Raw genomic sequence first — 24,126 nt, forward strand, 5'->3', positions numbered from 1 at the left:
CAGGTGTGGACTATGATGTATTCCTCTAATAGATATTCCGTAGTAAGTAAAAAAAAAAAGTTTTAAAAACGTTTTATGTGCTAATTACATACTTGATGCCTATGTATATCTTGTGACTATTCTATTGCCAGTGATAAGCACATCTAAATGCTGACAAAGGCATGCCTTGAGTTTAATAGTTAGTAGCAAGGTAATGGCATTCAGCCTAGACTGGCTTAACCGTGAGGCCAATGTGCCAAGCCTGACAACATGTCTGAAGCCAACCGTGCTCTAAACTGAGATAATGTTCGCAGAAGGGCTGTGAAATTAAATGTTGCAGGTGTTTCCACACAATCAGCATGCAGTCGACATTTCTGATTACATAAAGTATTTGATAATACACTCCTCTTCCCTGAATCCTGAGATGATGGTATACATTTCCTGAACATTATAGCCCTGGCTGGGGTGCTTGCTAAATCGACTAAATACACCACAATACTGGCAATTAGAAACTCTGTGTTCAGCATAGTTGATGTGTATTGTCTACCAAAAAAGGTAGGGCACAGAGCTTGTTGCTTCCACTCATGGTTTGGTTGCAGGCGCACTGAATGTCTTGAATTGAGCGATTTTAGGGCACAGTGCCTTGGCCACTAGGGGGCTTGCGCAAAGTAAGATAATTCCCCAGGATTTTGGTTCTAATATACATTTACATGAATACGGGTTACATCATTTATATAAATGTTTTGGGGCATTGTTTCCACATGAGAGCAGTTGTAAGACTGAGCACCGATTCTGACAATTGAGGGTCGGTCCGCTAACTGTACTGCATAGAGTAACCCATGTTACAATGAGACGGTCCAGGTACAAACCTACAGATTAATTTCAGTCTTTAACACAGGGTATTTATGACTGAATATGTAAATTTTCAATCTGGTCTCATTTTAATAGGCCTTAATAGGCCTTAATAGGCTGCAAATAGTGTAGTTAAAAAGGTATGCTAATTGTTGTCAGATTCAGATCATGCCAGTCTGTGAACTGCGTTTTTGTTCATCGGTAATCAGTTTGAAGCTGGTGTTTAGTATGCTGTACAGGCTGTAAATTAGTTCAAAGGAATAATATGAGGAATACCCTCAAATATAGCTTGTTAATTACAAGGCAGCCTTGCATGCTAATATCCTTGCAGTACTTTAACCATTATTTAATGAGGTAGAACTGAATTCTCTTGCAGTGAGAAATCGGTGTGGATAGGGATTTCTGGGGATTCTGTAGCCAGTATGTGGGGGGTGATTAGGTGGCCAGATGTAGGATGGTGGTTTTTCTGGAAGTTTGGCCTGTACACTGGGGTAAATGCACCACTCTTTGCAGAAGTGCCAAGGACCTTGGTTTCATGTCTCATCTGAAGTGAGAATGTGCCGGGGCATTGGGTTTCTGTTTGACCCAGAGGGGAGAGTGCTTCCTGGGGTCATCTCCTCACTGTTGCAGATTAAACTGATGTTTGGTGGGTAGTGTTTCAAATGCGACCTTTCCGTCCTGGTTAGATCCAGTTTGCTCTCTTTTTTCAAGACTGTACTGCACACCTTAGTATGAAATTTCATGCATGAAATAGCCTTTATTACTCAAAGCAACAATTGACTGATGAGTTTCTAGAGAAAGCAAGTGGCTTTGTGGCCACTGCTAGCAGTCATTGTCATTTTTAGTGTAGCTGAAATAAATATATAAAAAATTGTTGAAGCACTTAACATAATTCCCCTTGGTGAATAAAATTATCAATTAATTTTAAAACAAAGCATTGTCAGCGATTCCAAATTTTTGAATGGTATTGTAATTGCATGTGACAGAGAATGAATCGCATGTTTTAAGTAATCTTACAAAGCAGATTCTCTCACTTTCAGAATTACTCTGCTCATTTGGTGGTATTTGGGAAGAAACTACTTTAATTCGAACAGTTGCAATGGAGCAGCAATGGCATCTTTTTCCAAATAAGCAAAAGGTTTTGATCCCCCAGCTTCAAACTTGGCTAGGCTAAAGTAGAGGCATGTCCCAGGTGCAGGGATATGTACAAGCAGACTGGTATTAACTGATGGATCAACAGGATCAGGCTGTATCTGTCCCGAGCACCTAACGGGATGCAAGGTTCTGGACTGCAGCGATGGAGGTACGCGTGCTGGGTTGAGACTTTTGAAAGCTGCGGACCAGTCTCAAGGCTAATTACAGAGCTAATGTCCTCGGTGTTTCTTCCAAAGATGCTTTGAGGTTCTGAGGCTTGGCACGTACCTGGAACGGGAGCGCTTCTCTACAGTAATGGTAAGAGCGGAGGCCCTCAGGGGAGGAATGCGTTGCCGGCTGTTGTGCACAAGCAGCGACCTGTCGCGGAGCCCCATCTGAGACCCAGATCAAATGTTTGGGGTAAAAAAGATGCGACGCAAACCTGGAACCTTCCCCGATGTCTGCCTCGCCTTACGTCACCTGTAAACTGAACCCAATTAGGTGCTGGCCCGGTTTCACTCAGATGTGTTCTTATGCCTTGCAGATGGAGTCTGTGGCTGAAAGATGACACAGCTAACAGTGACTCAGTCATGGGCACCTTGATCCATGTTTTCCTTTGAATGGGTAGGTGTTGAGCAGAGAGGGGTTATGTTAAAACACATTCCTCCTTGTTTCTTGTGTTGGGTCAATTAGTTTCACTTCCTGTAATTTTACCTACTTGTAATGCATTTCATGTTTTTGTGAGACACGCTTTCGGGTAGCTAGACAGACTGCAGTATTTCAGCGATAAGTTCTTGCTTATTTTCTGTACACGTTTGGCAGGGATCTTGGCTGGGAGATCTTGCTTTCCATAATGCCAAGGTTGCTAAAATGTAGGCATCTGTTTGATGTTGTACTCCTGCTGCCTGTTCATTAGATATGAACCTAGTGGCATTTCAAGCATCATATGTGATCAGAATAAGAAATGTAGTGCCAGAGATTGAATCTGTTGCTCTACTGCACTTTGAAGAACTCCTCTCGACATGTGGATCTAATTATCCGCTCCCCCAAAGAAGACGGTCCTTCCTGTGGCCATTAACATGGCGAAGGCTTCACGGCGCTCATGTTGCAAAGCAAGAAAAGTTTGAGACTGCCATAAGATACTTTGCGGTTTCTTCCCAACGTGTGCACAAAGCATTCGCATTGCTTACACAGCAGTAACAAGCAGAACTCTTACAATGGCAAAAAGTGTGGCTAGTCCTTGAGTCTGTTCAGCTCTTTGACTTGAGCTGTGGTTTCTGCTCTGCGGATGAGCTGTAGTCCCTCAGGGCACTGGGCATGACCTCATCAGTAGGGTCCCCGCACAGCAGAGCAGACTGGTGCGCGAGCAGAAATGAAGAAAGCTTTGTTGTTCTTCTTGAATGAAGATCAGGTCCCTCTTTTTTGTTGAATCATGAAGATGTGGAGAGTCTGTGACACTTGGATCATCCCTTTTGGAAACAGCAGGCTGTGTTTTTTTTTTTTTTCAAACCTGGAAGCATTTACCAGATGTGACGTGGGTGATGTCATTTTGTTTGACTGTGAAAAACACACGGTAGTTTTCTAACTTGCCAGTTAATTTGGTAGGAGAGGACTCAAGTGAAGTTGCGTACATTTTGCTCAGCTAAAAAGAGTTTGGAGGTTTACATCAGTAAACACTTATATACTGATATGCTAATATAAATACTCCATAAAAGGCATTGTTTGTAACATTTGTCTAAACTGGGTCAGTCAAAGTACTGTATTGTAAGAAACCCCTTTAAAATTATGTAGAAGGAAAACTGCATATGAAAGCTCAATGACAGCTTGTTCATGGCAGTCTGTACACATTGCAGTTATCCATTAATTAAACTTCAAATAACGTATGTGTCATAAATGTACAGTATGCTGATGATATATCTGTGGTGCTGCACAGCACCAGTAAATAAATATTGACAAATCCACTTCCGGCAGCACAAGTACCCAGAAATGCTGCCATAATTCATCATTTCCATTGACGTCAATGTTCAAGAGGATATTAAATTATGGACTATCTGTGATTTACGCATCTGAAATATCTTTTAGTGGGAAATTTACTGAGACACCGGCTGCATGTACCCACTGCTGTTAAAAGAGGTTGGGAAAGAAGGCTCTTCTCAGTATTCCCGGAGGACCCCAGGTAAATCAAGTGAGCCTGGAGACGCCATGTTTGACGGGAGAGAGATGTTTACAGCTCTCCTGGATACAGTTCCATTGTTCACTTGAAGCCTGGAATGAAGCAGGCAGGTGAATAGCTGGGTGACCAGTTCCGTCGGCTTCCTCTGTCTCTCATGGAAAAGCTGACCTGGTGTGAGGAGCCCGGTGGGGGGATGGGTCTGGTTTCCTTCCCAGCTGTTCCAGACAGGTGTCTCTGTACCAGAGAGACTTCATCCAGCAGGCTGGGTGAGATGAGTGGACACGTAGCACCACAGCTGATCAGTCGGCTCAGCCTGCCCCAGACTCCACGTTGCCATGTCCGTCTGGCCCTTGCCGCCGAATAGAGGAATCCCAATTCCCAGTTTATATTTTCGTTAATGAATTGTTTTTGGTGAGGGCCGGTGGGCCATCTGGTCAAACAAATGCTCAAAGTCTGAGCCATCTGATTTTTTGACCCAGAATCATCTGTGCCCTCGAGTAGCCAAGTCTAAACTCTCAATATTTGGGGCTTTCCCCTGTTTATCTGGTTTGCAGTTAGGGCAGTGTCATCAAGGGCTTGCATCCGCTCCATTGCATGGGTAGACTTCATCCTAAGTTTACGGTGGGAAGTTCCAGCGACTGTGGGCGGTGCCCTGCGTCACAATGCCCTGAACGGATTCCAAGCCATGTGACTCAGCTAGCGATCGCCTTCCTGTTGAGCAGAATGGGCGGCTGCGATCACTGAGATGGTGTCTGCAGTTATACAACCTTGAGTCAGGCCAGTGTATCCAGATGAGCCGCAAAAGCTGACATTGGCCTACCGCCTGAGCTGCATTCTGGGTAATTTGGGTGCAGATATTCCCTGTTCTCTCTACAAGGTCTGTTTCCCCCCCTAGTGTGAGTTATTGTATTGTTTATTTATAACTCTGTTAAACAGACAAATCAATAAGGGGGGTGTTTCGGAGGTCAATTGTTTATACTTCAACATTTATGTGATCAGTTGTACATTGATTTAACGCTTCTTTATCAAAGGACCCGGATGAATCCACTGGATTGATCCTCTCCTGCCATGCTCAAAATGTGGCCTTAAACGTCTTTATCTGGAAGCTCATTTATTGGCACAGAGAGAGCCAGGCCACACTCAGTCCCATTGCAAGCTGAATGAACCACAGACAAGAATGCTGCAGGAATTGGTTTGGAAGCCATCCATGATTGTCTTCTGTCACTGACCACGTTCTCATGCATGCAATAATATGATTATTACCAACGTTGCGTTTAAGACAACAGTACAATCAGATCATTTAAATACGTCTGCTATAATGCTTGCCGCAAATGCTCCAGTTTGTATTCAAATCACAGTTAACTCAATTAAACAGCATAATAGAAGGAACCGGAGTCTTTTCCTGTACTCCCACCACTTGACTCTGCACAGGACTCATGCTGTCGTGCAACACATTCATATTTGCCTTCAGAAAATAGTGGTCACCTGCTGCAGTGGACTTCATTGTTGACCATATTATTTAGTGAGCAGGGTACCTATCCTGACATCCTGAGCAAACCCAATTGGTTGCAATCACAGAGTAACCCACTTCCCATCGTGCCCATCCAATTAGTAGCAAGGTTAGTAGGCAGCAGCAGCCAATCATGCTCAGACCTGTGCAGTGTTCATACAGTCTGAGAAATCTGGTTAGGGTGTTTACCTATTCCAATGGTGCTTAAATAATGCAAGTAAAATCTGAGAACTCCACACAACTGTGATTTGGAATGGATTACTTTGATTAAAAGCTTAGTCACAGTAACTTTACAGCTACTGAGTAAGGTGTTTACATCAGTCACAGTATTTTCTTAATCATGTTTAAATTGTATTATTAGCCTGCGTGTAGCTTAAATATGGTCACAAAGTGCAGTACATTCAAAGCTCAATAAAGTAGTACAGTCCTCTGAAATGTTGTTTCAAGACGTAATGTTGAGTGTAACTGTAGATCTTACGTTCATTTGGTTGGAACTGGCTAAGAACATTCCCAGACCAGTGAGTATACGCCTACAGCATAACATCGCTGAAGTGACTGAACTGTATTGAGAAAGGAACAAAATGCTAATTATGAATGCATACAGATTACATCCATAACAAGCCCGAAGAAAGAGGACCTAAAATCATTGAAAATAAACAGCGCACTTTTCATATATTCATCACTATGAACCCCCTCCCCGGTACGTACCTTAACATACTAATTGTTCCATTAGTTCAGTGTACCATTCCATCTATACCAGACGGTCATTGTTACTGGGGGGAATAAATTAAGGGAAGGGATAGCCACTACCCCTGAGGTTGAAGATTGATTGTGAGTATGGTTGAACAACTCATTGGCTGTCTGCCCTGTAGGCTACTGCCAAGGTTTTAAACTATGTGAGCTGTAATGGGCAGACAGCCAATGAAATGAGGACGGGTGTGGCGTGGGCTTGATTGGGAATGTTGTTATAAGTCATGTGGCAACGTTCTGTATCTCCAGAGGCTTAGTGCCACAGGCAAGGAGACTGGCGAGAAGTGAATTGCTTAATATATGCTGTAATATAATGATTGATAGCAATTTACGGTTATAATTAGTTGATAATATATTGTTTTAAAGGATGTGACGTAATGTATGATCTTATCCCACTGGTGTCAATACTTGCGTCGCACATACAGTACTTGTTGTGTAACCTTATATTTATTGATGAAAGTTGGTCACAACGTACCCTTATTTAGAGCTTATAAGCACTTTATGAAGATGCACATCAAGTAAAGTGTTGCTTAGAAAATGAATGATTTTAGGTAAAGTTGAGATGCACAGAAGGGTTTGTGTGGGTTCAGTGCCGGCTTTGCTGTGGAGCAGGCCTGGAGGTTTTTTAAGGCCAGTGTGTTCAGAACTTCCCTGGCAGGCTGCTGTAAGTGACTCGGGGCTGGAGGGAAACAGCCCAGCTCTGCTTGCCTGGATCTGAAAATTATTGCAAAGGGACAAACTTCTCAAACCTCAGATTGCAGGGGGACGGTTTGTTTTAAAACGCAGTTGTTTTCCTTTCGGTGAAGTGCTGGAGGGTTCAAAGAAAAGAAAAGGGCAAATGTTGAAGCAATTGGGATATTGGCATCTGCTAGACTAATCAAATGATGTAAACTTTGCACGAAGACCTGGATATCAACTAGCTTTTCTTGGAAAGGAGGACGGGGTTGGGGGAGGGTCTGGTGGTTGGGGGAGAATGCATGGAACAGGGCCATTAACATGACTTAATAGCAACAATTCAAAGCTGCTCTTTGGGGAGAATCTCTTTTCCCCCGATGAGGGCAAACTGGAATGCGCGCAGGGGTAATTACATGTAACAAAATGGCCGACAGAGTAACGGGGCCGTCGAGACATGTATGCGTGGTTTGTTGAGAGTGCGGCGTGGCACCCTTCTCCTTCGGGTTCTTGTGCAGCACCCATCAGCTGTGTGGCGTTCTCTCTTCAGCAGGGTTTTGGCTCCTTCTCGCTCTCCATCTTGTGTCGTATCAGGCTGAGCCAGGGGATACAGCACGCAGGCAGCCAGAGAGATTAGCACGTAATACCTTAGCCACTAGAGGGATCACTTGTGCTAGAGTTCTGTCGCACTGTCACCAGGGCTCTACGTTAGCATTGTTTCCAAGGAACAAATTTAGGAGCACGTTAATGCATCCTAATTGGTAGACGTGCCCCCAAATTATTTTGCCAGTTAGCGCACACCAATTCTCCAGAGCAAATGCTCCTAGAATGGGAGTACTGTGGAGCCCTGTACACAGATAGTACATAAAGCCTGAACATACACTGAGTAAATGTGAATCCTCTGACATTGCACTCACACACACGAACACAGAAGTACGTTCACACAAGCCCACCAGTCATTTACACGCTTTATTGCCAAGGCTTTTGACAGTAATGTGGGTTTGAAAGTGCTTTATAGGAAACCGGCCCAGTCGACAGTGTGCGCACTCCACTGGCACTGCTGCTAATCTCCCGAGAGTGCGTTTTTATTAAGTAGCTTTTGTGCTGAATGCGGCTGCTTGTCAGACCGCTGAATTTCTTGTGAATGGAATGTTAAGCTGCTTCACATTATATAAAGTGAAACTGATGTTCGCACTGCAGTGACTGTAGCCTCGTGAGTAAGACTGTTTATTCCAGGGAGTATCAGACTAGACCCAGCTGCAAATTAAGGCCCCTGATATTCTCATTCCAGTGAACCCGCAGATCTTTTCTCTATTAATAGTGAATCTTGAAGCCAGTGGAGAATGAAAGCGACAAGTCAAATTAAAGCGACTTATTCCTGAGAAATCAACGGGGAATCCAGTCTTCCAAGCAACAGGGCAGCAAGCAAATTGCAGCTTATTCGCCAGGTGTTCAAGCAAGCTCACACTGATTTCTGATGCCAGTGGCTCGTATAATGATGTTTTGAGACTTGAGTTCTGTGGCCATTTGTAAATGTTTGAACAGTATCAAAGGCCGTTTTCATACTGTGTTTAAAGCAGGTGTACATTTTTCCTGTGTAACATTTGCTGGAAAACCAAACTTGTCAATTTCCATTTCTTTGCGATGCAGGATTAATTGAAGGAAATAATAAAAGGTGAGGTGAGCACATGGGCGTATGTTTCATTTTAACATGGGGGGGACAACCACATGACCACTCAATTCTTCTGAATGGAGGGAACTTGGGCAACACTTAAAAAAACCCCCAAAAAACAGTATGGCAATAAATTCTAAAAAAATAGAATGTCTCAGCTACGAAAGAAAGGCAACTTTATCATTAATATTTGGGCCTATTGTAACAATTCATTTTGCAGCTGTCCTTTCTCTGTTGTTACTGAAACTTGCTCTTCCATAACTAATGTTACAGACTAGATTTTAGCTGACCCTGTTTTGACTGCTATCCTCGGTTGACCTGTGCCAAATCACAAAATCCCCAGGCAAAGGAGAAGTCATCCACAATTTTTCCAACATTAGTTTGGTCAGTAAAGCTGCTATTTTGGCACATCTAATGCACATAGTCTGTGTAATCCTCCCTTAAATTTTTTTTCTTTATATTGGCAGCTGGCCCATGGAAATGTAGGCTACCAGCGGCAAGTAGCCTACCAGTCTGATTAACATTGCGCCCTGCTTAGCCAACCAACATCTTATTTAATAACGTTCGGCTAAGCCTTTAGAGTGGTGAACCAAATGTTTTGTTTCATTCACACTAACTGTTGATGGCTGGTTAGTTATAAAAAAAAAAACACGTGGTAACTTCCAACAAGTTTTTAACTTTAAAAATGATAAGATTAATTAATTATTTATTAGACTGGCTGTTTTTTTTAGCTAGGCTACTACTAGCTAATGTTAAACTGAAAGTGTGGGTCCCTGTGATTGTGGGATTCACTGAATTCTGTTCGCTAGCTTAATATGTAGCCTGCTGTGTTCAATCAGAAGCGCTTCATTGGCTAGCAGTGCAGACTTTCACCTTTCAATTTTTTCTTGTGAGCCTCTTTCTCCACTCCTAGAAAGAGTACAGAAATGTGAAATAAATACAAATAAATCTATGCCTATGAGTGGCCACTGTACAGGACAAAATATTGCCCTCTGAAGATTGCTTCTATTGATAGTAATGAGTAGATGCTAGGCTGCAGGTTAACCACAGAGAAGTGTATTGTATTTTTTGAATGTATCAGCAACTTCTGAATGTTAGCATTGTTAAGGTGCAGCATGAAATCTCGAAATCTGTCAGAATCTCCAAGTACTTAGAGACGACACTTCCAGGGCCGTCGGTATGTTGTAAATGCCCTGGCAAGTGTAATTTTGACCGCAATCCAGTATTCATTGCCTGGAAGCGGCTGAAAGGTGTCTTTTACGGCACAGCTGTCACAGGCGGAATGAGCTGGACTTCCAGTCGTGTCGTGAGGCAGCACAAGCATTCAGGAGACTGGGCTCCGAGGCACGGAATGAAGCTGTCGGCGTGAAGCATCTTTTTTGCTTTCCGTGGAGCGGAAGGGGCAGCGGTGGAGACAAAGCCGCCGCAGAACCCGGGCTGAGATAAGGACATCGTCAGACGGAGTGCATCAGCCTCATCGCCCACACGCTGTCTATCAGACGCTGCCTGTGCCCCTGCCTGACTGCGGCAACTGTCTCTCAGCCACACTCATTCAGCCTTTCAACTGGAACACACTGGATAATATCAGTGTCAGTTTAGTGCTCGCATACTTGAAGCCTTCCTCTAATCTTGATATAGTTTTTTTTGCGAAAATAGCCAAATTAAGCATAATGCGTAAACGATAGAGACTACATAGTTGCTCGATGCGCTTGGTGGCTGCTGTGATCGACACAAAGACGAAACTGTTTTACATACAGCAGTGTGCAACGGCGCTGCCTTAACCCCAGCTAACTCCACAGTACAATAGATGGTGGTGTGCATTAATTGGCAATTACACGCCTGGTACACTGTTGATAGAGTAGTAAAGGTCACCAGAGACGGTCTTTGAAGTCTTGTGAAGAGAAATCATCGAGATGGCAGCTGTTTTTCTTCACTGATATCCATTTTTTCTTTTGCAGAAGAGAAACCTAAGCGAGCAGAAGAGAAACCACTAGAAGTGAAACCACCAGAAGGTAAAGCCCCTCCTAACACACACTTTTCTGGACCTATCACCATGTTTATAAGGGTCAAGTTTAAGGGCTCAGATGTTTATCGCCCCTATTCTTTAAAAGAAAAATAAACATTTCAGGTCGCATTTTTGGCTCCATTTTGCTGTCAGAAATGTTACTCGACACATTATAAAATCCTGGTATGTTAACATTTGCACTGAAATGCAATATACATTTTATGATGGATTTCAGTGGATTGAGAATGTGCTGCCCTTCCGACTGGCTGCACTTGTACTGGCTGCAGTTTTTTTTTTTTTTTTTTTTTTTGAACAAACAAACAAACAGCAAAAGTCACCAAAGTTAACTATCCAAACACTGCTTACCTAGCCAACTAAAAATACCGATACACAAAGCAAGTCACAGAGACAACAATTAAGGTTCACAGGGAGGTAGGGAGGGATGGGGAGAGGTGCTGCTTGAAGAGGTGCGTCTTCAGCTTGCGCTTGAAGGTGGGGAGAGATTCTATAGTTCTGACCTCAACGGGGAGTTCGTTCCACCACCGTGGAGCCAGAACAGACAGTAGTCGTGAGCGTGAGGTGGAGGTTCTGAGAGGGGGAGGTGCCAAGCGGCCTGTGGAGGCTGAACGAAGAGGTCTGGCAGGGGTGTAGGGTCTGATGATTTTTTGCAGATAAGCTGGGGAAGACCCTTTAACTGCTTGGAAGGCTAGCACCAATGTTTTGAATTTGATGCGAGCCATGACAGGCAGCCAGTGGAGGGAAGTAAGCAGGGGGGTGACGTGTGAGTATTTGGGAAGGTTGAAGTCCAGACGAGCTGCTGCATTCTGGATGAGTTGGAGGGGTCTGATGGCGGACGCTGGGAGGCCAGCCAAGAGGGAATTGCAGTAGTCCAGGCGGGACAGAACCATCGCTTGGACCAGGAGCTGGGTCGAGTAGGGGGTGAGAAAGGGGCGGATTCTCCGTATGTTGTATAGGAAGAACCTGCAAGACCGGGTCACCGCCGCAATGTTCTCGGAAAGGGACAGTCTGCTGTCCATCACCACGCCGAGGTTCCTTGCACTGGGTGACGGCGTGAGTGTGGTATCCCCGAGAGAAATGGAGAGATCCAGATGGGGAGAGGTATTAGCAGGGATGAATATCATTTCAGTTTTACCTGGGTTGAGCTTTAGATGGTGGTTGTCCATCCAGCTCTGGATGTCCCTCAGGCAAGCAGAGATACGGGCTGAAACCTGCGTATCAGACGGCGGGAACGAGACGAAGAGTTGGGTATCGTCCGCATAGCAGTGGTAGGATAGCCCATGTGCAGTGATCACAGGGCCAAGGGAGCGAGTGTAGGAGAGAAAAAAAGAAGCGGGCCAAGGACTGAGCCCTGGGGAACTCCTGTGGCGAGGGGCCGAGGTGTCGATACCGAACCAGCCCAGGCAACCTGGAAGGAGCGACCAGAGAGGTAGGACTCAATCCAGTCCAGGGCTGTGCCACAGATGCCCGTTGCTGACAGGGCAGACAGGAGGATGGAGTGATCCACAGTGTCGAAGGCAGCAGAGAGATCTAGAAGAATGAGGATAGAGGAGAGGGAGGCTGCTCGTGCGGCATGAAGTGACTCACTGACGGAGAGGAGCGCAGTCTCTGTCGAGCAATGTGGGGTTAAGGGCCTTGCTCAAGGGCCTTGCTCAAGGGCCCAACAGCTGTGAGGACGTTATCGTTTCTACAGCAGGGACAGTCATGTACCTTAACCATCAGGCTACAGGGTGCACCCAGTATACTTCAGTATTAATCAGTATTCGGATATTAATTGGACGGTGAACCAACCAGTTTTTTTTTTTTTGTTTTTTTTTCATGAACCATCCCATTCCTATTATCCTAGAATCGAATTTGATTTGATTCTAGATGTTGTGTCTAACATGTATATCGCCCTGCGTGTTGGCCACGTTTGATAGCTCAGTTATTAAAGCTGTCAATCTGTCTGCTTTGTCCTCCAAATGAGGGTGTTTTCTCCAGTCTAGTCCCTGTCTCTCATAATCAGATTTGACACGTTCGTCATCATTGTTGCCAAGGGACCGCGTTGTCACCCCAAGCCCCCCGTCAGTTGAGCCTTATCTAACACAGTGGCACGCTCGCTGAGTTAAGCCTCTAATGTGACCTTTCATCATAGCTTTCTGAGCCTGCTTTGCTTTTCGCCCATTGTCGTTTTTTCCCGACTTACTGAATGAGTTGTGCAGCCCGTGTTTTAGTTTTTAAGCCCTCGGTTTCAGCGGAGTGTTTTTTAGGAATTGGTTCCGTATGCTGTCAGCCCGTTGGAATATGAGTCTGAATGCTGGAAGCCAAGATCAACAGAGGCATTTGACAAGGTTTCAACGGCGGAGGTGAACGTTTGAGTTTTTCATCCTCGCAGGGAACTGCTCCCCACAGCCACTGCTTTGACGGTGTTGTGTTTCTCTGAAAAGAGGCACTTAAGGTTGCTTTTCTCTTTCGCAGCCAGGTTCGTGGCAGGTTCATTAATGTGGGAACACGTCCATGAGCTCATGGCCAGTCGCAAAAGGAGAATTCAGCCTTCGTGTTTTTCCTTTGAAAAAAATGGCGGACGGTCCACTGAACCACGGTTTTCATTGGATGCGGTGAATGTACTGCATGAATGCTCCGTTTCATCCAGCACGCTGACTGCTTTTCCTTTGCTCGGAAAGAAGGCTTCATGAAGGCGAAATATTTGCTTAGACCATCTAACGGTTAAACTACAGAAAGGATTCCAGGAAGCACAGGTCACTCCGTCAAAGGCACTGTGCGTTCTAATCCACCGGGACAGATGCTGGATGCTGAGGCTTCATGATGGAAAGCCTCTTAATAATGCTCTCTCTGAGCACGTTCTTACCTTCATTTCTCATTTCCTTCCTTTGGCCTCCAAGACGGGAAAAAAAGTACTTATCTCTGTGTAGCTTATATTCAGCTCATTATAGCGAGCCTGAAAATAAATTAATTTTTGTCTCAGCGAGCGAGGATTGTGTCGTTTTCAATGATGGCAGGCTGCAAATCTAGAAAATGCCATGCTTGGGAATAGCACTGCACAGCCCCAAGATAGTTAACTGATTGGAATGGTTTAGGCTTGAGGCGATGAGATTCCATTTTGTGATGAAAGTGTTAGGGCGCTCGGGGTCCAGGTACCGGAGATCTCAGCATGAGCTGTAACAGTGAGACCTCATTCCCTCATTTCCCCGGGTGGTAAAATGGCTGAGTGCGATGTCACAAGCAGAAGAACCACCCCAGATCTCTGGTGCTCACGGCTGACCCTCTCAGCAGAGATGGGCTATCACTGCACAGTGCAGGGGGTGCATGAGTACTGGATTAAAGTGCAGAGCGGAGCTTAGCAGGCCTGGAGGTAGACTGACAAGCCAAGCAAATGATAACCGTCTGATAGTGGTCAGTTCCTCTAACCCCCCCATCCCCAAACTCCTCATTTCAAGAGTAAAATCTGTTTGAACGTGATCTCAACCCCTGTTCGGAAACCCGTTTCGAATCAAGTCCGGTAATTAAAGCCAGTCGTGTATCTGCAAGGTTTTTCCTGTTTGAATTTACAGAAAAAAAACTGCATGTGCTGAACAAGAAAAATATTGGCTCCTTTTGACTTTTGGAAGATGTTTGGGAAAAGTTCCTGTCCAAAATAAGTAACAAAGGAGGAAACAAAAACTACAAAGGGTGTGGATGTGGTAAAGGTATAGACGTTGGCTTTGAACCTCTCTTTGTTGTTCTGGTCTCTCTGACTGAGAGATGTCTTCCAGGCCTGTGTATTGTGCTCAAATTGAATTAGTGTCCTGAGCCCTTTGGTTACTGTCTGACAGCAGTGGGCTGTTTGGGGAATGATGAGGCACCGCAGTCAGGCTAACGCATGCCTGCTGTTTATGGCAGGTGACTTATTTTATCCCGCTGTTTGAATAATTGAATTTTTCCGAGTCTCTATCGGTACAGTACCAATCAACTCCAATGGGCAATAGCGAATGGAACATGGATAGATAATGAAACTGCATAAATCTGCATAAATCAAGTATCCTCAGATTGAGGCTAGGGAAATGGAATACTATTCAGTTTGTCCAAGTTGGCTGAGATGGGATATGATTTAATCCTGGTGCATTCTGCCTTCCATGTTTGGTTACTAGAGATGTGTGGGAAGTCTTGAGGCTGTTTCTGTATGGGTGGGTCTGTTTCCTAGGACACTGCTTTGATGTACACACAATGAAGTGTAGAGTTTCCTAAACGAGGTTAAAGAATTTTGCTTGTCTTTATGCCTTCAGAGTTGAATTGACCTAAAACGTAATTTTCCACGGAGTTCTAAATATTGAACATTAAAGTAATGTGGGGAGTTTTTTTGGGGTTTCGACAGCATTCCACCATTTCAGACCCCGATTACTGTATCGGGGCTGTGGTATTGATTATAAATGGTCTGTTGACCCAGAATTCACCGGGGGTAAAGAGAGTCGCTTCAGGCCACTGTTCATGTCATTCTATTGTTCATTGTTGTTTTGGTAAAATAAAACATTAGCCATGTCCTCAGTTCACTTTAAATTCAGTTAAAACATACTAAAGGTTAAAGAAAACAGATGCTCGCTCAGTGGGAGCTGAATGTTTAACATTATACAATGTAAACAGACTGGCAATACAATATTTTACAAATTACTCATAACAAGTGACAGTTAATGAATAGTTTCAAACAGTGAATTCAGGGAACAACCAGGTTCTGGTGAATAGGTAAATGCTTGTTTGAGGAGTTATTTTTTGAAGGGAATTACAGTGAAATTTACAGTGGCACCCATAGATGGGGACAACAAGCATGTGTTTGTGGTGCAGACTGGTGCAGTTTGGGGTGGATGGCTGTAGATGATGCAGCCTTAAAGTCAAATCAGTACATAGTGGTACATATAATAATTTTTGAAAGGGAGTATTGTTGTCTGTGTGGTGGCCGACTCTCAACCCATCTCAACCCCTTTTGGTTGGGAGTTTGATCCCCCACCAAGGTACTTCCTCCAGTGTGTCCATTCTCTATCAGTTACCCTCTCTGCTTTCCATCCGAATGAAGTTAGAATTAGGACGGGAGGGTGGACTGGGGGTGGAGTCAGGCTTGAGGCTGCAGTTCTACTCCCAGCCCTGCCTCTGAGAACAGAGCCCGGTTGATTGGCGGCTAGGAGAGAACGAGAACATCGGATTTGAGGGAGATATTCGGCGAGTCCCAGCGATGCCCTGCTGCGTTGGCCGGGGTAGTCTGGTCTGACTCGGTCGCACTGGGGCTGGGGCTGGTGCACAGGAGCAGTGCTCTGAGGTCAACAGAGCTGCCGTCCTGAGGGAGGAAGACCGGTTTGTGTTCCCGTCTGGCTGCCCAGTGCAGTCAAGGAAGCCCCCGACCCGGCGTTGATGGATGTGTTCTGTTACGCGTGCGCCTCAGCCCCTCTCTCTCCCTCTCTCTCCCTCTCTCTCTGTCTCTCGCTCTCTCACTCTCCCTCCCTATCTCTCTCTCTCTCTCTCTGTCTCTCTCTCTGTCTCTCTCTCTCTCTCTCTCTCTCTCTCCCCCTCCCCCTCTCACACCGCCTCTCCCCCCTCCCCTCTCCAGCTTTGAATGAGAGACAAAGACCCCCCTTCTCCCATTTCCTCTCTCTCTCTCTCTCTCTCTCCCCCCTCCCTCTCTCTCTCCGTCCCTTGTTTGGAGTCAGTCCATTCACAGAGCGTGCACGCGCACACACACACACACACACACACACACGCACACACACATCTCTCCGTACGGGCAGGCTGTTCTCCTCTGCGCCGTCTCAGCGTTTCACCACCCTAAAGGCCGGGAAATGGAAAGGAGCGTACGCGGCTGAGATACAGGAAGACCGGACCCCTCTGGATTACTCACCGCTTTAAAAACCTTCGCCTCACTCGCAGGTCAATCCCTCTTTAATGGAAGGGCTGTATCACGGTAAGCACAGCGCTTCTTTTTTTATGGACTGCCTACACACTCTATACAGCCTCCCGACGCTCGGAATTCGGACAGGAAAATCGTGCTAAATGCATTTCGTATCAGGCTCAGGGATTTCCTATTCCCAGTTTGCGTCCGCCGAATAAGGTTCGCAGTCTGTGATATTCATTGCTTTGGTGTTCCTGTGTGGTTTTTGGTAGAACTGCGATACAGCGTAAAGGCTGCTGCTGCTACTTCTGCTCCCTGCTGCTCCTCGTCTGACTGTGGAAGGGCTGAATTCCATTTGTAACGATTTGACTCCAGAAGCAGGTCGGAGCTTAATGGCTCATGAGAAGTGTGTGAGTTCTACACGATAAACAGGAAAAGCAGTTATTTGTTTGATAGTAAACCTCCTCTCATCAGAGAAATGCTGGAGTTGCTCCTTTGAAGACGCTAGAGGAATCTCCTCTGAAGCTATATTTAGGACACATGCCGATTTTTGATGGAGAAAAATAGTATTGGGCTGTAGTGCATTTTATTGTTGTTGTGCTGCAATGTAGTTAGTAAATCTTCTAATTTGGCAATTAGTATGTTTAGTTGATAATGATGAGAACCTGTCAATAGTGCTGCAATTGTTTCTCACAAAATTTCACTAGGATTTCTGTCCTATATTTATTTATTTAATCTCTCAATGTTGGGAGAATTGTAGTAGTGTTTGTAGTATTCATATTTCAGTTTCAGTCAATATAGCGGTCTAAAGAATCAGACAGTGAGTGATCACCGTGCACATTTTTATGCTAATTTACATGAAATCAATATCGTTTCGTGAAGCATGTCCATTATACATCCAAAGTGATGTTTTTCTGGGTTAGATCATAATTTTGTATTAATTTTTAATGACATTTTATCATTCTTCCTTTGTGAAATATTGATGAGTCCATTTCAGAACAGGAAGCGTTTGCTGGCTGCTTAGCGCTCGGTGTTCTTCACATGCAAGAGGCATGAGGAATGCCGTGCCACAAAACATCACACTCCGTTCGCATGTTTCCCACACACGAGCGTCGAAATTTCGTTCAAGCAAAACAAAACCTCGATATTTCCCCTGCATTTGCACCAACCACTGTTCATTTTTATGAAATTTTAAAAATGATTTTGTTAATTAGTTGAAATGTGAAAGCGGTAAGCAGCAGGAACAGTTTGTCCACTGGGACGGATGGCGAGCCTCCTGAACATGCGTGTTTGAGCCCGAGGTTCTGCCGGAGATGGCTGGGTGCATTTGAGTTCAGATGGGGGAGCCCCCTCCCCGCTCTGTGTCTCTGTGGAACCAGACGTCGCCCAGGTCGAAGTGACTGGCAGGCTTGGGCTGGTCCAGACACCCTGTGAACGGCGTGGATGAATATAGATGTGTGGTTGTTTTGTTTTTTTAACTGTCCAAACCGTACTGAATGTTGCAGGTGTCCGGACGTGTGTAGGTGATGTGCGTGTGGTTGTGTGCCTGTGCTTATTTTTGTGAGCGAGTCTATCCCTGTGTGTGCTTATTTCTGTGTGTGTGTGGGCTGCCATGGCTTGTTTAGGTACATGAGAACTTGCGTGTTTGGGTCTGTGTGCATGTATGTGCGTGAATTCATTTGTGCTAGGACCGCCCATAGCCTTTCTGTGCTGTACTGTGCTATACTGTTCTGTACTGTTCTCTGCTGTGCTATACTGTTCTATACTGCACTCTGCTGTACTATAGTGTGCTGTTCTGCTCTCTGCTATTCTATACTGTGCTGTACTGTTCTCTGCTGTGCTATAATGTGCTATGCTGTACTATACTGTTCTCTGCTATGCTATTCTGTGCTATATTGCACGCTGCTGTGCTATATTGTGCTCTGCTGTACAATACTGTGCTATACTGTACTATACTACGTAATACTGCACCCTGCTCTACTATACTCTGCCCTGTTGTGCTATACTACACTCTGCTGTGCTCTGCTGTGCTACACTGCAGTGTCATTCTGTTCCAGGTGCTTTGTCTCATCTCAGCTGTGACCTAAGCAGGGCATCACTAGCTGGGCACTCGTGATGTGCAAGAGCTGCTCTATCCTGCTCCTCAGCCAACCGCCAGTCCCAGAGAGGCCATCAAACACCGTGCCATTCACACCTCATTTACTGCCTTTCTAACTAACTCTGGGTCTGGACTCACATTTTAATTGTCAGCCGTCCTTCACACAATGTTGAAATTCCCTGTGAACATACTGTTCCCGTTTCATTCCATAGATGTGCGTTAACTCATCCAATCATCCAAAGATGAGACAGTGATTATGATGGCATAGCATTGATCATCACCATCATTAAAATGACGTTATGTAGGGATAATGGTCAGAGCGCTGTCTGTCTTTCGCCTGGTTCTTTGTCTGTAGAGGGGAAAGGGAGAACAGGTTGAAGGGTCACCCGGGGGCAGGCGGTGCATTTTCAGCCTGCTTCCAGCATTGCTGGGCCTTGTAGAGCAATAAGAAGGTGAACCGCACAGAAGCCTTTTTCATAATCTTGCATTATAAAACGCGATACAAATAAAATTGAATTGAATAACCCGGTTAGGAAAATGAATAGGGGACAGCGCGTAATGTGCCAGTGTAATTCTGTCGGCGATGGAAACGGCTCAATTGAAGGCACTGAATGGCGAGTGGATATCCTCGCTCGCAAGGCCCAAGGACGATGAGAAAGCTGTCGTCGGGGGAATTCGGGGAGTTCGGCGCTCTGGGTGCACAGCTGCTTAGCGCAGGCTGTTCGCCGTGCTCTGACCGAGGAACAGCCTCGCCCCCTCTGCATCTGGAAGTTTGGGAGGCTCCGCTCTGCGGCGTCGTGAATCGCTAATGTCCGCGCGTGCACCCGACTTGGGTCAACTACGTAATTGTTTTGGATTCAAATACTTCTCTGTGCTTGATTGGTCGTCCCTGGTGAAATTGAGCCAACCAAGAGGACTAGAAGGCAGGGTCTGAGTATTTCATAGGTTTCAATACACCAGACAAGGTCAGGGTCAATCATAGAAAAGTATTTGAATCAAAAACAATTATGTATTTGATCCAGGCCTGGTGTGCCCACCTACATCTGCCCACCTTTGTGTGTAGGTACCTTTTATTTTAATTTTTTTTTTACTTGCGCTTGTTGGGATCTATGTGTGCGCTTATGTGTTTGTGTTCCTGTAAGTGCCTGTGTTTCTGTGTGCCTGCCTTTATGTGCCTCTGTGCGCGTGTTACATCTTACCGCGCGGCTCATACACATGCAGTGTGTGGCATCTGTGCATCGTCGCCATGGTGACAGTGGTTGTAGTCAGTTCTTCTCTGTTCTATGGCTGTGGCGAGATACGTGTCTACATTCTCGCTTTCGCTGCCACGGTATTCCATTCTTAGTGTTGCTAAATTTGTGAGCTGTGTAAAGAGTGGCCACTACGAGAGACGTCACAGCGGAAGTTGCGCTTGGCGAGTCGTACTGAAAAATAGTCACTTCAGTATACAGCCAGGTATACTGAGAGAACAAGATACATGGCTGTAGTTTCAGTGATTACACCAGAGCCTCAAGCCGGTAAATCGTTGGTAATGTTGCTTCTATTGATTGTTTCTAATTATTCACCATACTAGACGTGCCACATTTACTTAAACAATGAACAACTGCCATTTACACTTTTGAAAGCCAGTGCAAACTCTCACCTTTTAGTTGGAGGGTTATGTACATCCATATTGAGTGCACTGTGTAGGAATTACAGCCCTTTAAAATTGTGCTACTGTCCAAATACTTACGGCCCTCACTGTATTTCTAATGAGCATTGCAAAGCAATACTTACTCAATGTAAGACAAAAAGCAACTGGAAAGTGACAGTTACTCTTTCCATAATTGCCAGCAGACTTGCTGAGGATACAATGACAAACTCATATACCCTATAAGTGCTGCAGCCAGCTTTCCCCAGAGGGAGAAACGCTGTTAAATGAGAAGAAAATCTATAATGCCAGTCAAAGGGCGATGCACGACACGCATCCCCATGACAACCAGCCATATAGTAAAAAGTACATGTGCTATAATAAGTATTGTTTAGTGGCCTGAGTTTCTAACCTGTATCTACGGGGGGCAGGCAAACCTGAGCTGAAATCTATTAAATTTACATTCTTTGAGCTGTGACATACAACATCAAATATCATTTAAGTTTCATGGACATTCTAAAGAAAGGCAAACTCTGAGAAGCAATTTGAATTTTGGTCTCACTATGTCATGAAGTGTAGCTAATTTGTAGGTAAATGTGTGACATTACATTACATTGATGGCATTTGGCAGACGCTCTCATCCAGAGCGACATACAACAAAGTGCATACCCATAACCAGGGATAAGTGCGCTGAGAGACCCTAGAGGGAAGTACAATTTGAACTGCTACCTGTACAACAACTATAAGGACCAGGGCCTATTTGATTTCTTTTTTCTTTTTTTAAACAAACAAATAAACAAACAAACAACAAAGCAAAAGTTACCAAACTTAACTAGCCAAATACTGCTAGTATTTTTGCAAACTAAAAATACCGATACACAAAAAGTAAATCACAGAAAGACAACAATTAAGGTTCACAGGGAGGTAGGGAGGGACGGGGAGAGGTGCTGCTTGAAGAGGTGTGTCTTCAATAAAAGACATAAAAGGTCATCATATATTCCTATTCACACAAAAACATACACACAGTGTACACGTGTACACACACACACATGCACATACACGGCTCCTTGTGAGGACAGCTTGAGGGGCAGGTGTTTGGGAGCTGGCCAGGCTGACAGACAGAGGCTTTGTGATACCCTGTGGAGAGAAAGACAGGGCCCTGCGTAGCACACCGCACTGAGTTTTCAGTGCTCCCGACACACTGACATATGGAGCAGTGAGGTCAGGGCTACCATGAAAGAGGAACATATGTAGTGCACTATATTAAAGAGCAGCCTGTCCTGTTGGGGAAAGGACCAGAGGGCTATTTCGCCATTTAATCCTTTAAGCCCTGAATGGGAGTCGGCTCAGGCTAACTTTCACTGCCATTATCTTTTCCTGATTTGATAAATTAACAAAATATTGACTCTGCCATATAGCCGAGATATATAGCTGAGCAATAAAAGGTTTTTGTAAAAATCTGGCCACATCATGGGGTTGCTTTTGAAAATAAGTGACTACTGTTCTTTGCATGAAGGTATCGCTTTCTTGTTCAAAAGAATTCCCCACCAGCCATACGTTATTTTCTGAAACGTACCCAATTAATTTTTCTAAATATAAGGTTTCCAGTCCCCTCCTCACCTATAGGTTTTTCCCTTTGAAAAATATCTTTAGTTTTACTTTGGATTCCCACATACAGTGGGAGCAATAATTATTTGATCCCTTGCTGATTTTGTAGGTTTGCCCACTTACAAAGAATGGAACTGTGTAGAATTTTAATCATAGGTACATTTTAACATTGAGAGGCAGAATATCACAAAATAATCCACAATAACAACATCATATACATTTTATACATTTATTATCGTATTTTCACATGAAATAAGTATTTGATCCCCTACAAATCAGCAATAATTCTGGCTCCCACAGACCAGTTAGTTTTCCATTAAGAAGCACTTCTAATCTCAACTCATTACCCAAAACACCTGTGTCAACTTGCTACATTGTTATGTAGCTGTATAAAAGACATCTGTCGACACAATCAATCAGATTCCAACGTTTCCACCATGGGCAAGACAAAGGAGCCGTCTAAGGACATCAGGGACAAAATTGTAGATCTGCAAGAAAATAAGTATGCAGCTTGGTGAGAAGTTAACAACTGTTGGAGCAATTATTCGAAAATGGAAGAAACACAAAGTCACCGCCAATCTTCCTCGGTCTGAGGCTCCACACAAGATCTTGCCTCGTGGGATATCAATGATCATGAGAAAGGTCAGGGATCAGCCCAGTACTACACAGGAGGAGCTTGTTAATGACCTGAAGGTAGTTGGGACCACAGTCACGAAGAGAACCATCAGTAACACACTACACCATGAAGGATTAAAATCCTGCTGCGCGGGCAAGGTTCCTCTGCTGAAGAAAACACATGTACAGGCCCGTCTGAAGTTTGCCAAAGAACACCTGGATGATCCAGAGGAGGCTTGGGAGAAGGTGATGTGGTCAGATGAGACCAAAATAGAGCTATTTGGCATCAACTCGACTCGCCGTGTTTGGAGGAAGAGAAATGCTGAGTACAACCCCAAGAACACCATCCCCACTGTGAAGCATGGAGGTGGAAACCTTACCTTTGGGGGAGTTTCTCAGCTAAGGGGTCAGGACGACTTCACCGTATCGAGGGGAGGATGAATGGGGCCATGTACCAGGAAATTTTGGGTGACAACCTCCTTCCCTCAGTGAGAGCACTGAAAATGGGTCGTGGATGGGTCTTCCAACATGACAATGACCCAAAACATACGGCCAAGGCAACAAAGGAGTGGCTCAAAAAGAAGCATATTAAGGTCCTGGAGTGGCCTAGCCAGTCTCCAGACCTAAATCCCATCGAAAATCTGTGGAGGGAGCTGAAGCTTCGCGTTGCCAAGCGACAGCCTCGGAACCTTAAGGATTTGGAGAGGATCTGCAAAGAGGAGTGGACCAAAATCCCTCCCAGGGTCTGTGCAAACCTGGTGAAAAACTTTCAACAAACGTCTGACCTCTGTGCTTGCCAACAAAGGTTTCTCCACCAAATATGAAGTCCTATTGTTCTATGGATCAAATACTTATTTCATGTGAAAATATGATATTAAATTTATAAAATGTATATGATGTTGTTATTGTGGATTATTTTGTGATATTCTGTCTCTCAATGTTAAAATGTACCTATGATTAAAATTCTACACAGTTCCATTCTTTGTAAGTGGGCAAACCTACAAAATCAGCAAGGGATCAAATTATTATTGCTCCCACTGTATGTTTTGACACACTTAGCAACTAATCATCGAAACGGTGACGAAAACAGTACTGCAAGTTCAGTTCTTGCTTACAGCGAACTCAGACTTGAGAAACGTCCACCAGCATGGCAGTCACGGTGACATTTTCAGTGTGGAAAATTATTGGGCTGTGCTGAGCTGCACAATTGCTGCCTTCTGTGGTTTATGGCTTGTTTATGGCAATGCAATGTGCTTCGTAACCTACAGTTTATGTTCGTAACTCGCCTCTAACTTTATTTACAGCCAACAGCCAATGAGGTAATTGCGCATGGGACCGTACTTCCCCCAGTCAGTGCCTGCAAATTAAAAATAGAACTGGAACCCAAAACAAAGAAATCCGTAAATCCGTTATGACCGCGCCGACCCCCGTCTCGCAACTTCCCATTCAATTCTCTTTGTTTCCAGTTACATATTTAGAGCTCGGCTTCGTCACTTAATCAACGGCGAATAATTCATAACCGGCACATCCCCCAGCGTGAATTTTCATGCAGGTGCGGC

At 44.7% G+C, this 24,126-nt stretch overlaps 1 protein-coding gene across 1 annotated transcript in view; it reads left to right on the forward strand.

Annotated features, from left to right (window-relative positions):
• Window positions 1-16,488: 16,488 nt before the first annotated feature.
• LOC133136965 (focal adhesion kinase 1) overlaps window positions 16,489-24,126 on the forward strand; it is a 115,597-nt gene continuing 107,959 nt past the window's right edge. Inside the window, exon 1 of the mRNA XM_061254865.1 lies at window positions 16,489-16,688. Within this exon, the coding sequence (XP_061110849.1) occupies window positions 16,670-16,688 (19 nt within the window). The 5' untranslated portion in view covers window positions 16,489-16,669. The remainder of the gene's footprint in view (window positions 16,689-24,126) is intronic.

This window comes from Conger conger, chromosome 9 (assembly GCF_963514075.1).
Source record: "Conger conger chromosome 9, fConCon1.1, whole genome shotgun sequence".
NCBI lineage: Eukaryota > Metazoa > Chordata > Actinopteri > Anguilliformes > Congridae > Conger > Conger conger.